The sequence below is a fragment of the Pundamilia nyererei genome, unplaced genomic scaffold, assembly GCF_000239375.1.
Source record: "Pundamilia nyererei isolate P.nyererei 1_Seehausen unplaced genomic scaffold, PunNye1.0 scaffold00059, whole genome shotgun sequence".
Taxonomy (NCBI): Eukaryota; Metazoa; Chordata; class Actinopteri; order Cichliformes; family Cichlidae; genus Pundamilia; species Pundamilia nyererei.
In genome coordinates this window covers 733,528-750,425 of record NW_005187460.1, presented here as the reverse complement: position 1 = coordinate 750,425, position 16,898 = coordinate 733,528, and the positions used below count along the sequence as shown (strand labels likewise).

At 41.9% G+C, this 16,898-nt stretch overlaps 2 protein-coding genes across 3 annotated transcripts; one reads left to right on the top strand and one right to left on the bottom strand.

Annotated features, from left to right (window-relative positions):
* Positions 1-726: 726 nt before the first annotated feature.
* On the bottom strand, positions 727-7,661 carry ankrd40 (ankyrin repeat domain 40). Its single transcript, XM_005734528.1, has 5 exons — positions 7,175-7,661; positions 6,483-6,631; positions 5,487-6,119; positions 4,389-4,570; positions 727-3,188 (listed from the first exon to the last, which is right to left on the bottom strand). The coding sequence occupies exons 1-5, from the start codon at positions 7,306-7,308 to the stop codon at positions 3,045-3,047; spliced, it is 1,242 nt and encodes a 413-aa protein (XP_005734585.1). The 5' UTR covers positions 7,309-7,661; the 3' UTR covers positions 727-3,044.
* A 1,576-nt stretch (positions 7,662-9,237) lies between these two features.
* Positions 9,238-16,879, top strand: luc7l3 (LUC7-like 3 pre-mRNA splicing factor). Of its 2 annotated transcripts, XM_005734527.1 has the most exons (11): positions 9,238-9,523; positions 10,230-10,296; positions 10,406-10,445; positions 10,542-10,686; positions 10,850-10,924; positions 11,918-12,022; positions 12,310-12,471; positions 12,624-13,021; positions 13,202-13,392; positions 14,320-14,534; positions 16,195-16,879. In XM_005734527.1, exons 1-10 carry the CDS (start codon positions 9,425-9,427, stop codon positions 14,499-14,501), a joined length of 1,464 nt encoding a protein of 487 aa, XP_005734584.1. In that variant the 5' UTR covers positions 9,238-9,424; the 3' UTR covers positions 14,502-14,534; positions 16,195-16,879. The 2 variants fall into 2 exon arrangements, with proteins under 2 accessions (XP_005734584.1, XP_005734583.1); XM_005734526.1 differs by having other exon boundaries at positions 14,320-16,879.
* Positions 16,880-16,898: the final 19 nt, after the last annotated feature.

Here is a 16,898-nt window from a genome sequence, read left to right as displayed (position 1 = left end):
CTCTGGTGCAAATTACTGACCTCTGTCATCATTTTAAGTGGGGGAACTTGCACAATCGGTGGCTGACTAAATACTTTTTTGCCCCACTGTACTTCCCTGTGGTTTTATTATACTTAGATTTGGATTTGTATAGCTAACAACATACAAATGGAAAAATATTCTGATGTTTATTAGAATCAACATTTAGGCTGTAATACACACAGTATCTCTGTTTGCATTACAGAGCAAAAGTGATATTTGTTTAAAAGGGAAAAAAAGGGGAGGGGTTAAAGCTTCCTTATTTACCTGCTTACCCTGCTACACTTCTAAATGACAATAATGAAACCATTAATGTAGCAAAGACTGAGAAAGCTTACCGTGACAGGTCACATCCATAACTGTCCTATGTGACAGTATAAAGATTAGAACTGAACAGTATTTAAATGACTCCCCAGACACAAAGAGCAGATAACTAAAAATTGATTCGTTTCAGTGTAAAGCTAAAATAGTCCAGTATTTAAACAAGCTCAGATTAATGACTGTAGTGAACTCAAAGAAATTTAGAAAAATCTTTAGATTATCACACTAGTCCTCCTAATATGTGGCTCTTCCGATGCCTGTATTTTCTCATGTGTGCCCTCTTGTGGTTGTCACCTGAAACACATTTAATTTCAGTTAAACCTGCAACACAACACATGTAAAAGGAAGAGTTCAGTGTAGATATTCAAACAATTAGTCAGATGGAGATATACCATGCTTTATCAAAGAACATACAGGTCATCAGAAACAAAAACAAACAAAATTAAGTGCCCAAGATTAATTCTACAAGTACACAGGACGTACTGTATATAAAAATATCAGACTCTGAATGCATAGGTTAAGTCAAACTGCTTTTTCTAGAACAATAAGCAACCCAACAAATACAACGTTAGTCATCGCTTCCCACAGAATCAAAGACGACTCCATAAAAACCGACTGCAAACATGCTGCTCTCATTCACCGGGGCGCAAACCGTCCCCACTTTCTCAACCGAGCTCCTGCCTGACACACGTGGCACAACTTCACTTAATAAAGCATTTTAAAATAGTTTGGAACATAAACTAAGCACTCCGTCTACCTCCTTTCACCTTCACGAAAACCTCTGAAACACCTTCCTCCTCCCCACACATTGCACTTAGCTTCAGCATCACCGCACCCCCCCACCCCACCACTTTGTGAACTCCTCTGAAACACTTTTTTTTGACACAAAACAACAGGCCTAGCTGGTTTCAAACATACATACAAATTAATTAAAAAATATAAAACATATAAATACAGTAAGAGCTTCAGGTAATACAGTTGAACAGTAAACAGTTACCACTGGGTAAGAAACCGATTGCAGGACACGAGCGGCGTCCGCCAGCACTGCTTAAAAGAAACGAGCCCCAGCATTGTGAATTAAAGGATTATGTGTCGATGAAAGCAGCATAAAACATTACCATCTAACACGACGTGGCTGTGCCTCTTCACCAGTTTAACAATTAGCTTTCCTATTAGTGTTAATCATCATCTTACATTACTTTGATTTTTTTGTTGTGCATTTAAATTTTTAAAAGGTCTAACTAGCACTAGACAGGCCTTGCTGGTAGAACTAAAGCCATTTATACTCCTTTCTTTACTTAAAAAAAAAAAATCTAGTCACCATATACGAGTTTAGGTTTGAATTGAAGTAACAGTGCTATTTGTAATATTATTTTTGCAACGAGGAAGCACTGAATCATAAAAAACAAACCCCCCAGGTCCTTAGCAATCTCCTGTTTCATTCCTTCCTGGAGTTGAATTTCAGTCGAGGATGCCTTCTTTTGTGTGGTTAGCATCTTTGCTGGCTAGATTAGTTTTTGGTTTCAATCCTGACACATTTAAACGTATGGACAACAACTGAATACATTCGAACTCACAGAAAAACGAAACGGAGCGTTGTCCGCAACCTCTGCTGGGACTCGAGCCTCGTCAGCCTAAAGCGTTATTCGTGGTCTTGCTTTATTAGTATAATTGTAAATTAAATAGGAACCCTTCACAGTTGACAATAAGTTTTTTAGTGACGAAACAGATTAACATACCCTGCAAAGCAAAAGTGACATTTGTTTAAAGAGAAAAAGAAAAAATAAGGGGGGGGGCAGTTTCAAGTGGCTGCAGTTTTATCTCCAACATTTAAGTCTTACGTGAATAAACAAACATAACTAGATCTTCCTTTACCACAGTGTACAACTGAATGGTGTCACTATGCAGGGAAATGAGTACTCCTGCTCAAACGTGTCCATCCCTGTGGGAAAGAGATTAAAGCGTCATCTCTGCTATCGTCTAATACAAGTAAAATTAGTCCAGCGATACTTCAAATGTCACCTGTTGCAAGATTAAATCCACCTTGAGAATTAGGCCAAGAGCAGATACACTGCAGGAAAAAAGCCCACACAGTTTTTTGCCTACAGCATATATGAAAGTGTGTACTGGAGCCAGTATGTGTGATATCACTCAACAGGTCACGTCCACTGTGCTGCGCCTGGTCCTGTTCTGTTGACTTGATTATCTTATCAGTCAGAGTTATGCAAATCCTTCCTGTTGCCCACAGCCTGAACCAGTATAGAAATGTGTCCATATAAGGCTATTGCAGAATCCCGTTCAAGTCCAGCCCATAAGGAAGACAAGCCAGTGTCCTCCTCTGTTGTCCTACTGGAGCCTTGGCACAAAGTGCAGTGGGAGGAGAGAAAAGAGCTAAAGAGATGAGAGAGGTGTCCGAATACTTCTGCAAGTCATCGAGGGCACCATGCATCAGTAATCACTTAGAACTGGTTTGGGTACACAAAAGCAGCGTGAGTGTCAGAGGAGGACAGGAGGCAAACAATAAGCTACAGTTTGGGGGGGGGGGAAAAAAAAAAAGAAAAAGATTCCCAGTTAGTTAAACTGGCAAAACACCAAAGCTGAACAAAACTGTAATGACGGATCTGGGCAGGCAACTAGTTATGGTTGCTTGAGGGTAGCTATAGAAGCCCACTGTAAGCAGGGGGACTTCCAGCTTTTTGGGAGCTCTAGTAGGTGAGTCGGGAGGCCTTCATGTTGTAGCAGGGTCTGTCTGTTAGGCCCCCAGACCCAGAGAAGAGGGACAGGCCTTCTGCTTTCTCCAACACGACCTCCAGCTCCTGAAAGTCCTGCAACCGAGCCACGTCCTTGTCCTGGTCAGGGGACAGATAGTCGCATTTAAAATAGTCAACACTACAGTTTCAACAAGTTCAAGTTAAATCTTTTTTTCATGGACATCCATAAAGTAGGGAGGACATGGATATGACCAAAGAAAGAAAAATGGAATCACTGAATTCTAAACTAACACAATAGCACAGAACTGTGTGTGTTGTTGCTGAGAGCAGACCTCCTTACTGAAATCTACCACCCAGTGCACGTACCCCCCTCAATTATTTTTAAATATGAAGGTTTAACCAATCAAGAGACACAGACCTGAAATAGCTTACTTATGCCTTCAATAATTTTACGTAACTGATGCTTAGCTGTGTAAAGCCCAAAGCTTCTTGTCTTTTTATGTCAGTGGAGTTCAGTTTGGGTCACGCTGGGGTTGGACTACAATACAGAACCACTTTCAGCTACTTTGAATTTTCACAGACTAAACAACGAATGTAAAGAGAAAACAAAATGAACCACTTTGTCTTTATATATTCATTCTAATTTGATCACGCAGTCATCATTTGGACATAAAAGAACATGAACACAGTGTACCGACGGGGGTGGGAAGGTTTCAATGGAAAGTTAAAGTGGCTCACAAACTACAGATTAAGAGATTTAGAGAGTGTCACATGCATGAGTCAGACAGAGGAAAGCAGTGAGACTAAAAAGCTGAATAGTTTTGAATATATTCCTAACCTAACAGGACAGGTGGCATTTCTGTGCTAGGCAGATACTAAGCATGCATTATATACGACACGTCAGCCTGAGAGTGGCTTTGGTGCATTTTCATTAGGTGTGTATTTTGCACGAAATTACACAGTAGCAGAAGATGTCGCACAGTCCTTGGATATGGCAACCTATAATATTCACAACAACCTTTTGTTTAAAGGTTTAAAGTTTCAAAGTTTCATAGAGTGAGGCCAATTTTGTAACCACACAGACAGCAGACTAAATATATTCCACTTTTTCCCCTCCACTGAATTTGTTTGTTATACTATCCGTCTCATGGTTACCTTTAAATGACCCCAAGAAATAATAATAAAGAGGAAAAAAGCCTTTAAATGGCTGAAATTGTCTTTCCACATCTAAGATGCTGTGACAGATAAAATCGGTCTCTTGTTCTCCATTGTGTGGACATGACACTGTACAATAACATCATCAGCCTACACAGAGTAAGCAGGCTTTTGTGTCTGTACCTTTCTCAGCATAGTGTTGGGCAGCTTGCGGATCTTCTCCACGTGCTCGGCGCTGATATCCAACTCGCGGCAACAGACTCGTAGAAGGGAACGATAGGTGAGCTCCTGGCGGTCCAGCTCCACCTCAATGAAGTCGTTCTCCCGCGCACTGGGGTTCTGGATACGCACCTTCAGTACCAACTCTAGAGAGAGAGAACAACAGCAATACATCTTTACATTAACCAGCAAAGTATCACACAGGCGCCTGGTGCATCTTGTCATTTTGGCTGTAAAATTATACAATAATTCTTATCTTTCAGGAACCATTTTGAACTTTACAGCTCAAAGTGGTTGAGACGTTTTGGTAATCTCAAGCACACATGGTAACATGTAACCTGTGGAAATGCAAATATATGATTTTTCTGTCTGTGCTCAGACAGCAGCATCTTATGAATGCTTTGTACTATTATGAGAGACTGAATATTCTTTCTGAACAGTTCATTTACTGATCATTTAAAAAGTGAAAAGAAAGGGTCTGTTTAGTTTTTATGAAAGCACAGTAATAAAGAACGCATGCTGGTTATATTTTGTCATAAAGATCAGCTTCTGGTTTGACAGTTTGACAACATCATGGAGTCAAATTAAGTTGTTATATCTGTGATATTATTAGTAACTCGGCTGCAAATATCCATACTGCCATGTCACATGAAAGTTTTACTGTCAGAACATTCACCGACAAAGTGTCAAAGAGCCTGGTTCTTTCTTCACCCTGCTACGCCTGACACCAGCGGGCGTTTAGCAGTGTGCAATAATTTAATGGGGCTTTGCTAGCTAAGGAGTAAGTCACTACTCTCAGCTAAGAAATCCTTACAGCATGCAGTTTCTAGAAAATAATCCATGCTGTTGTTTTTATATTTCTATTTGCATAAGCATTAAACAAACAAGATATATAAAAAGTAAACCACTCATCATGTCTATTAGAAAAATGTGCTGATACTTGTGGTGCTGCACCTCGACACTTCAGAGTAAACCAGCGGAGTTGTTTCTTCCCACTTAATGTGTTTGAAATTGAGATAAACATTTCCTGTTATTTTAATCTTTAATTCACAGTAAACCCACCTTGTACATTGACAGGGAAGGTGCTGGTGAAAAAGAAAGGCTGGAAGGCTGGCATGGCACCACCAGCCTGGCCGTAACTCAGTTGCTGCGGGATAGACTGCTGTCTGCTCACAGTCGGGTTTGTGCTGGCCACTGGGGCTTGGACCTGGCTCCCGCCGTTGCTAGCCAAGCTGGGACTGGGTGAGGCCAGTGGAGGCGAACACACGGTGCCGTTGTGCACCACTGTGTGCGGGTAGTCGGCGTGGTTGACAAGGTGAGGCTCGACTGATAGGTCCATGGGCACCGTGCAGTTAACGACAGTGTGACTGTGGGAAGCAGCCGTGCTGGGTGACACACCGTTCTGCTCGTTCACAGGGATGAACTCCCCAGTCTGGGCTTGGCTGTGGTTGATGGTGGGATTTGAGGAAGGAGCGGAGGCATCGAAGACGAGTTTCCGAGGAGGCTCGTGTGTTGGTGAAAGAGATGCCGAATCACTCTGCGTGTCTTCAGCGTGCTCTCCAGAACCGTTTTGTGTAAGGTGAATCACCTCTGAGTTCTTGTCCATCTTGGAATACATAAAGGGCGGGTTAGACAGGTAGTTTGGGACGATTGGCAACTCGGGCTCCTTCACTTCAGGCACTTCCTCCACCTCAACTGTTGTAATAATGATCACAAAAGAGGGGGGATTATTTTCTGCAAATAGACTCGAAACAAAGCAAAGACTGCCGCAAATGCGTCAACACAAATACCCAGTGTTATAACTGATTATAGATATACACGTCACTCACTCAATCACACTTACACATTCATGCAGTACTTTTATCTATGCCTAAGCACTTCCTAACATTCACACATTGATGATGCCCAAGAAAGCTTCAGCATGCAGATCAGAGGAGCCGGGTATCGATCCACTGAATCTACAACTGGTGGACAACCTGCTCTACGACCTGAACCGTAACCAGCCCAGTTTCACCAATGTGACACAGGGAGCAGGAGAGTGAGAAATGTTGACTTTACCTCCTAACAGTCTTTTGATCTCCGGCTTGGATGTCAGTTGTGACGCTAACTCATCCTTAGCTGTGAGGATGTCTTTGTCCGCTCCACAACTGAGTAAGTAGGACACTATGTGCTTGTGATTCCTCTTGCATGCCCAGTGTAAGCATGTCCTGCAGGGATTATTGGAGAAACAAAAGAATTTAGTGGTGTACAAAAAGAAAAGGAACAATAACAACAGAAATATACTGTATCACTCAAGTGGTACCACCTCTCATTAAGCTAGCTATAGTGTGTGGCACTGGCATACAAATGGAAAAATATAAATAATGTATATATTACTTTAAACTTTAACCAAAATCTCGACATAACTCTACTTGGTTCTTTACGGGTGCAAAGTAACTGATGATGGGCGCATGCGTGAAAAATGAATAATCAAAGGTTGGTTAGTGTTTCCGAACTCAGTAATCAGGCAAAGAGAACAGGCTTGTGTTTGAAGCAGCCACTTTACTCAATATTTTGCTTGATTGCTGGTTTTAAAGAAAAGCTAAAAGTGGCAGCGCCGGCTGATTAACAAGCCCTCTTTGGCGTAATAGGATAACGCTGAGCAGTGTTTTTAATCCCTGTAGCTTTGCTCTGCAATGACTGCACTCAACTCCTGGCCGGCTGCAGTCGCGACCGAACAAATACTACTATAAATCGGTGAAAACACTCACCATCCGTTGATTTCGTTTTGTGAGTTGACATTAACCCCACTCTCCACTAACGCCCGCACTTCATCGATATCCCCGATGGCAGACGCCTCTCTCAGCTGCTCCTGTAGCTCTTTATCCAGCGAATTTGTGGACATTTTTGGTTCACACGGCTAGCGACGTGCGCTCATAGGACACGCAAAGACCACGCGAATTATGTTGCCAATACTAATTAGCTAAATATACTGGTTACAGCTAGCATTAGCTACCAGGCTAACCTTACCTACTGGCTAGCTCGACGAGGTGCTAGCTTATGGCAGCAAATCGCTTTGGCTATTTCAACTACGTGTTGACCGTCTCTGGCGTTCACACGTCAAGCCGTGTGCCCGCCGCGTGTTTCTGTTGTTAGTTCGCGTTACAGTGGCACCGCATGCACTCGCTATAAACTCATTCAATCAAGCAGTAGTGTCAGAGCTTCGTCAATCCACTGCCAAAAACACCGCCGCCTCATCTGGGGGGGGGGAGCATCTTTAGATGTGACAACAGTGAGCACAAATGTTAGTTCCTCTCCGAGGAATCGCGTAGCCAGTGCGTTTCCCCACGTAAATTGTGTGATACTGCCGTTAGCTGTCATGAATAAGGAAATAACTGGGAGATAAAAGTTCAAAGTACTTTAACTGTTTTTGACTCACACGTGTTGCAGGCAAGCTGGAATAAACCTCCCTACACTTATAATACCCAGTCCAGAAAAAGTTAAAACAGCTGTTGATTATTTGTCCCAAGCACACCTGTTACTTTTGTTTTTATATCCGTTTTAATAAAGTTATAAATACTGGTTTTAAACTTGCAGTACATTTTTATGCTGCATTTCTTCAGTATGCCACTAGAGGGGAGCAAACACCCACGATACTACACTAACTTGAACTTTGGCGTAAGATACACCAGGGATACTACAGCTGCAAGGCAGCAATTTTAAAGAATCACAATTTCAGACTCTGTGAGTGGCGAGGGAAACTGCAAGAAGACGAGAGGAAAGAAGATAAGGAGTCTTAGTGGTAAAATACGGAAGTACGAGAAAGCATTTAAAGGAAGAGGTTAGCAAAGAAAAAGTAGACATGAGTACTGGGAGGCTGGGTGTACAGCAAAGAGAAGTGGCAAAGGAGAATAGTGGATTGTATGTAAGGCTCTGGACACTAATATGACCCATATGACCACCCTATAAAAAAATTTTTTGAGGCACTACTGGATGTAAAAAGATGCAATGCTTGCTCTGAGTGTTGCTGTAGAGGTGCATAGAAACTCAGAGGGAGTTGAAATGAGTTACTAGATGGTAGTAAGACCTGTTATGATGTATGGTTAAATGAAAGGAGAGGAGGCAAAGTTACAGTTCATAGATGGAGTGAAGGAGGACATGCAGACGGTTGGTGTGACAGAGGAAAACTAAAACACATTGGGGACATTAACAGGAAATTTATGTGGACTTGCCTTAATAAATATTTGGTCAGCGCGGAAGTCACAAAAGTATGCATTTATTAATCATTCCTGGCAGTAATCAGATCTGGTAAAATCTGCATTACTGAGATAGATTTTGATGATGTCATAGCGCTGCAACTGTGAAATATGCAGTCATAAAGCTTCGCGTGTGCTTGTTATGATCAACATTCACTGAGTTTGACGTTTTTAGTGTGACCGATGGGAACTGAGTAAAAGCAACAAGTAAACATTATATATTACAGTATCAAATAAAGATCCAGTACTAGTGGAAAATAACATTAGTCTGAATGCCCTTGTGTGATAGCCTCTGATGATATTTTTCACACACCACCACAATCTGGCTCTTCAATGTGGCATTTGTCTTCAAGAAACTTAAAGAAGTCCAGACGCTTTTCTTTCCAAGCTCATCAGACTACTCTGAAGTTGCTTCCGTTGTAAACTTTCAAAATAAAACAAGGTATAACCATACGCAGTGCCGCAACATCGGCTTCTGGTCAAAATATAAATAGAAATTGCACATTTTGTCCGTTTTTGATCAATGGTAAAGTTTGCGGCACGAAACGGAGAACTGAATCCTGGATACGATGGTCAGACTAGTACTTCCGGTTCAGAGGCCGCGGGAGCAGCTCCTGGGCTAGTTGTATTCGGACTGTTAGCGGGCGTTGTTGTTACAAGGTCTGCCATTTTGATTAGAAGTACTTCGCGCAGCAGATGGTGTAAATTGGGCCTTCTGGATATTATTGTAGTACTTTAAATTAAGGCTACATTCCTGCAGGAATAATGCTTTCTGCCGCCCAGTTACTCGACGAGTTGATGGGTCGAGATAGAAACTTGGCCCCTGATGAGAAGCGGTCTAACGTACGCTGGGACGACGAGAGCGTAAGTTAGCATTCTAGCTACCATTAGCTTAGCTAGTTTTAAAACCTATTAGCCGTGAGGTGTCCAAAATAAGCGTGCATGGCGTGCGCGGTGGGTACCGGCTAGTTTAGGCGGTATGGCCTCCAAATTAAAAATTTTCGATTCACGCACAGAATCGATGGCGAAAAGCGGGCGGTTTGAGTTAGTGGTGCTTGAGCACGCGTGTTAGCGAGATTAGCATCACGGTTTGGTCATTCTTAAAGGGTTTCATTGGGCTCACTTCAGTTTTAGCAACTTGTTTTCTAGGTATAGTTGAGATAATAGTTTAACTGTGTTAATACAAATGATTTCGACGTGCTAATGTGTGAAAGGACCTGCACATTACGTTCTCTAAAGGTTATGCTCTGCTTATTGCATAAACTGGCATTGCGATGTCTCAAGACTAAATACGGTTACATACATGTTGCTTTGTATGTAATTTGGCATTAATATTTAATATTAGTAATAAATACTGTTTTCCATGCTGTTGTGTTTTTGTTGCACTTGCAGTGTTGTGGGTATTTTTTGTGTTCTTAGTTTAAGCAGAAATTGATTATGTGAATTTATACGACTACCACATTCATTTGCTCATAGTTGGTGTAAGTAACATGCTGTCACTTAATCCAATGTAATCTACTATGGAAGCAAAATTTACATAAAATTGTTTGATATTTTTTCTTTTATTAAGGTCTGTCGGTACTATTTGTGTGGCTTCTGCCCTGCTGAGTTATTCACAAACACCCGCTCTGACTTGGGTAAGTTGGGAACTTTGTATTCCCAAAATGTATTATAATCTGGACAAAGCCCTTGAGATTTAACAAACAACTATTTGACAATAATATGTTTATTGTTTTGGGTTTCCAGGTCCGTGTGAGAAAATCCATGATGAAAATCTTCGAAAAATGTAAGTTCTTATTTTGGCTTTTTTTCCTTTTTCTTTCCGTTTTTTTCGGCTTGATATGTTACACGTAACTAACAAATTCTGTGTTGTTATACCCAGGTATGAGAAAAGCTCTCGCTTCATGAAGGAAGGTTATGAGCGAGATTTCTTGCGCTATCTGCAGTCACTCCTGGCAGAAGTGGAGCGGCGGATCCGCAGAGGGCATGCCCGGCTTGCGCTTTCCCAGGCTCAGCAGAATGCAGGGGTTGGTACTTTTAATTGAGAACATCATTCTCAAACTCTTCTGTGCTTTTTCTTGTTTTCTCGGACCACAGTGCAAGTTATGAATCTAAAAGAAAATAACATTACCTGTATGTTTCTGCTTAGGATTCATTGAACTTAATTGTACTCGTGTATTCATTCTGTAGGGCCCTGGTCCATCAGGAAAGAATGAGGAGAAAGTCCAGGTTCTAACAGAGAAGATCGAAGACCTGGTTGTGCAGGTTTGCCCGAAATCTTTAAATTGGTAGTGTTTGAGAAAAACTGAAAGATTTGAACGCGGGTTGGTCTTCTTGCATCAGGATATCTGACGGTCTCCTACAAGTTCTTCTTCCAGTGCCTTGCTTTAGGGTTTGTCACAGTGGAACACCTGCCTTCCTCTGACCTTATTACTAGCATCCTCCCCTGTCACGCTAACTCTCAGCATGTCCTCCTCCTCTACATCCATAAGTCTTCCTTCCTGGTTTCTCCCAATGAATATTTCAACATCTTTAACTCAGCCTCCTTGAGCTCTAAACTGAGTTTAACTCATACATCACAACAGGTGCGACTACCATCTGATAATCCTAACCCTTCACTCTAGCTGCTATTGTTCTGTTACAAATCACCCCTGACACTCATTTCTACCCACACCTCCCTGTCCGCACTCATGTCTTCACCTCTCTTGTGCGGTCTGCATTACCTCAGCTGGTTTACCACATATATTAAAACTCCTCTAATTTAACTCTCTCTGAACCTCTGCAGCTTCACTGTTCCACCAAAATTTGTGAATTTAGAAGGTGTGTGGAGTGCATGGCTAACTGTACATGCATTTGAAAAGAAGACTACATTAGAGTACAAGTCTGATAAAGGCTGTCCTGTCAGGAGGTTCATTGCTACCCACACTTGTGCAGTTTCTCTTTAAAATAATTGAATAATAAACAAATGTAATCTGTGGAAGGAGATTTTGAACCCTTTGGCAAAATAAGGAAACATGTTGCTGTTCACACTGATCTAAGTGTAAGCTGACTTCAGACTTGAAAGCATTAGAACAGGAACAGCTACCTGTTGTGACCACAGCTGTTTTTGTGCATGCACTCTAGACTGTATGACATTTCAGATGCTTTTCCCTGACTGTGTTAAAGATCACATTATTTAAAATAAAACTCCCTAAATTCTTATATGCACTCCATAAATCAAGTCGTGACATTGTAACATGGCTTTTGTCTTTTTCTCAGATTGAGGAACTGGGCTCTGAGGGCCGAGTGGAGGAGGCCCAGGGAATGATGAAACTGGTGGAGCAGCTGAAGGAGGAGAGGGAACTACTCAGCTCCACCCCCTCGGTGAGTCAGTTTACCCTGGGCTAATCAGCCTACAAACACAGCTTAAGATGGCATAACATGAGCATCACCTACTATCAGTCAGTTAACATGAGTTTAATTCCATTTCAAATTCAAGTTTAAACCCAGCCGGTGAGCTAAAAGTTATTTTTCACTGTAGCTGTATTTGTTATTAATACTCGTAAAGTAAAATCTGTGCGAGCTGGGCAGGCAGCTATGATGCAAATCAGAAATGTTTCCTTATTGTTTGTTTTGATGTCTAATAACAAATTTATGTCCTTTCAATCCAGACCATCGAGAGCTTTGCTGCCCAGGAGAAACAGATGGAAGTGTGTGAGGTGTGTGGGGCCTTCCTCATTGTGGGCGATGCACAGTCCCGAGTGGACGACCACTTGATGGGGAAGCAGCACATGGGCTACGCCAAGATCAAATCCACTGTAGAGGAGCTCAAGGTGACAGGATTGTGTCATTCTTGTATCTAGAACTTTTTACAAACTTGAGCTGCTTGAAAGAGTGTTTCAATTCAACCATGCTTGGTGTTGTTGTTTAAAAATGTCTGCAAATGTTAGAAATTATATAATATGTAATGTTTTTGTATTCTCAGGAAAAACTGCGCCGTCGCTCTGAAGACCCTCAGGGTGAAAACCCAGCCCTCAAAAGAGAACGAGAAGAGCGGGAACGGGAGAGGGAGGAAAGGGAGAAAAAGCGCAAAGAGGGGGAAGAGAAGGAGAAGGAGCGCGAAAAAGAGCGAGAGAAGGAGAGGGAACGAGAGAGAGAGCGAGAGCGTGAAAGGGAGAGAGACAGAGAAAGAGAGAGGGAGAGAGAGCGGGACAGAGAAAGGGAGAGGGACAGGGAGAGGGACAGAGAGAGGGATAGGAGGGCACGTCGAAGCCACTCTGGCAGCCGCCACTCCAGTCGAGCATCGGACAGGAAACGGAGTAGATCCCGCGAGCGCCGGAGGTCCAGGAGCAGAGACAAGGACAGGGAACGCAAACGTAGCAGGTACGACTGACCGGACTGAGCGTTGCACTTGGATTTATAGTCACGGAAATGTCACACATAAAGCAGAATCCAATGAAATGTCACAATTTAAAACATGAGGGATGATATATTTATAATTCTGAATGATTATTTTCTCAAAAATCATTTTAACCACAGCACTTTTTCTTGCCTTTTCTGTAGGAGCCGGGACAGAGAGAGAAGACGCAGCCGTGAACGCTCCGACAGGAAACGCCGCTCCCGAAGTCGTGACAGAAGGAGATCGCGTAGCTCAGAGCGCAAATCTCACCGCCACCGCAGCCGTAGCCGAAGCAAGGACCGGGACAGGGATCGGGAAAAGGAGAGAGACAGAGAGCGGTCATCAAAAGACAAAGGTACCGTCTGATTATTTTTGTTTGTTGCTTCCTCATCATCCGCTGTCCTTCCAAACAATATATATTGAATACCATCCCTCCGTTTATCTGTGCTCTTCTACTTATCTAGTTCAGGGTTAAAATGGGGGGCTGGAGCCTGTTTCACATGGTGAAAGGCAGGGCCCACTCTGGACAGGTCTATATTAGGAATACCTTGAGGGAATTTCTTCAACACTGGCAAAAGCATTTTATTATGCATCCAGGTAAAAGTCTCATTGAGATGGAGAAAAAAATCCTAGTGAGAGTTTTGGCTGCTCTCAATGAGTCACAATGAGTAGCTCCACATATTTGATTTGGCAGATTTTTATGCGAGTTGTCTTCTACCCGAAAGAGGTTTGTGTCTCTTCCCGAGATCAAACCCCAGATTTTCTCCTTGTTAGGTGAATGTTTAAACCACTACACTGTGGAGCAACTAATTTAAAAAATGTATCAATATGAATTTAAAAGAAACCTATTGTAGTTTGAAATTGTGTTACATAAAGCACTTCACACAAAGCACTTGTTATGTATCTTTTAGACTACATGAGCGGTAATTGTACAGTCTCCCTCTTTTGTCTGTTTAGGACAGTATTCCATAAATGAGAAGTAGTAGGATTACTAATGCATAATATTCAGGCACAGATAATTTTGCTAATGCCAATAAAGGGCAGTTTGTTTGGTGCTTACCCAGACAACCTACTTACACAATCAAGCTGTTCCCATAAGAAGTCCTGCAGCAGTCTGTGCCCATAACAAATGAAAGAGGTGAGCCAGAGCTCGACACAATCCTACTGAACATTTGTGCATCAACAAGCACCTGTTGAACTCTTTAATAAGACAGTTTAATCTGAGGTTGTGCAAACATTTCTTGCTAATGTGTGCAATGTTTTCTCTTTTGTTTTTCTTCAGACCGTAAGGGTACAGAGGAGAGGAGCAGCTCTAAGAAAGACAAGCACTCAGACGGAGATGCAGCCGCCATCAAGGCTTCTTCAGAAGCGGAACCGATGCAGACGGAGGCGGCTGCCTTCTCCCCTCTGCTAAACGGCCAGCAAGAGCTCCTCCATTCTGAAGGTGACACTCAGTCCAATTAAAACTGATCTGATAGGACCTCAGATCAGGCTCAGGTAAGTGCGTCCTCCTCCTCACACCTCCCCTGGCTCTCAACCCAACCCCCTCCACCCTCCCCTCTCACGTCCCCTCCCCTACCCACCTTTCCCATCTCCCTTTACCCACCCTCTCACCCCTGCTCTCCCACCCTGTTTATGTTCAGTTCAATGCCTGTGATTTTGTCTTATGTACTATATGCAAATATCTTTATCCTGTTTTTGAATAGTGCATCATAAGTATGCACTGAAGATGAAGGACTAGGCCCGATGAATGAGAAGAAGGTAGAAATCATTCACACAAAGCCAAGAGGGAAAGGCCAGTGTAGTCCTGAGCAAACATGCCCAGAGGTACCCCTCGTTTTGTATCGGTTTTTGATCCTTATAGATGTATATTTGTCTTTGTGGACAAAATGGCAGAAAAAGTTAACGCATCCAGTCAAGATTTCCTGCCTGTATTTACTTGTTTCTTTTATTTATTTATTTTTCTATTTATTTATCTTTTGTTTTTTTTACTTTGAAGTAGCAAAATGTAATAATTGCTATTTGTTGCTGTAATAATCCATATAGGGAGGAAAACCAGTCACTGTGTGTGTACATGTTTCCATTTAAAAACCTTGGCGTTTTCTCCTGCTCATATGTAAACGCACAGGTGAACACACAGCCTTGGTCAGAGGTTTTTTTTTTTGTCACAAAGAAGCTATTTATTTTGCCATATTTATAACGCAATTGCCATGGATTTGTTGTCCAGCGTACTGTGCCTGATGATGCCATGCCAGTGTGTGTTTGGGGGGTGTTAAAGCACCGGGGGTCTAACGTAACCTAACTAACTGGAGGGTAGGGTTTATCGAATGAATTGCAGCTGACTTCCATACCTCACACAGCGTTGGTGTTGTGAGCGAGACCACATGAGAAAAGGGCAAATTAAAAATCATGGATACTCTCTGACTCTCAAACTGTGCAGGTACTCACCCCAGGTACTCCTTTCTCTACCCACATCCATTTCTGAATGCTGTTGCCTGTCAGAAAAAAAAAAAAAAAAGCAAATTGTGTACTTCTCCAGAACACGAACTTGAAAGCTTGATTGTGTCACATATACTTTTAATTGTGCCTTCTTTGTTTTCCTATTTGTTAACTTTCAAACATGTTTGGGGAGAATGTGCGATAGGATTGTCAGAGAGACACAGATGCACAGACAGCCTGCCTCATATTCCTTTGCCAAATTGGAAATCGTTGCTGATGCGTGCTTTTCCGCAGTGCTTCGTTCGTGTGTTTTTAAAAATCTAATTTGCTCAGGTGTTTGTAATTTTACACTTAAAAAAAACATATCAAGTGCATTTCCTCTTTGGCAAAGCAGATATTGTAGTTTTGACACTAAGTTCAGGTTTAGACTTGAGGCAGCTCCTGAAGAGCTTCTTTAAATTGCAAACTTGTGCAAAATGTACAGAAAACAAAATAATCTCAGGGAATTTTGGCCAAATGCAGTCAAGACTTCAAGTGTCTGTTGTGCTAGTAAATGGATAGCTTTGTGCATTATTAGCAGTGTCTCTTGAGGGAAATTTGACTATCAAATGACTTTGTAAATTGTTGTTGTTTGAGTGGCAGCAGTCGTTGCTACAAGCGGATGTTGTGGGACCCTGGCTAACATCGCATTTTGTGGACGTTTCTTTATGCTCAACAGGGGAAGCTGGAATATCTGGTTGAGGAAGAAGTTGAAGAGTGCACCCATCCTTACCCTGAACCTGATACTTCGCTGCTTAAAAACAAGGTGAACCACAAATGTGTAATGGCTTATTTAAAGAAACATGAAAATAAATAAAAACGCGTAAAATTGAGGAGAGAGGACAGATTGCATCGATTTTTCTTGTTCCATTACCTGTCCATCTTTTGGCTGGATAAGGATAGTTGTGGTTCATCTGTTTATCTGATTTTACTGGTCAAGATGTCAGCCAGACAGCACTTAACAAACCAAACTTAGAGAAACTCTTTATGGATTTTTGTTTTTTATTTTGAAACTCTTTCCACATCCTCCGTGTTTCTTGGCATTTAGTGAAAATAAAATAAAATGAACAGTGCTTGTGGTTTGTATTGATTTGTCAGGTTCTACGTCACTTCCTGACCCCCCTTCTTTTTTTTCTTTTTTTTTAAAGTCAGTTGAAGCGTATGTACAGTGTTAGACCTTTTGAGACAAGCAGTGTCTTCTTTTCTCCTCTACTTTAGAGCTCATTTCGATCGCTCTTGTTCCATAACTGTAAAATACTCTGATTTAATTTTGATCAATTTTGGAGACTTAATTTGTTTCTTTTTTTGCCCTGCTTTTATTGTCCATGTTGTACCACGATGAATAAAAAGCAAAATCTTGTCAAGGGTGTTTTGTTTTTTGTT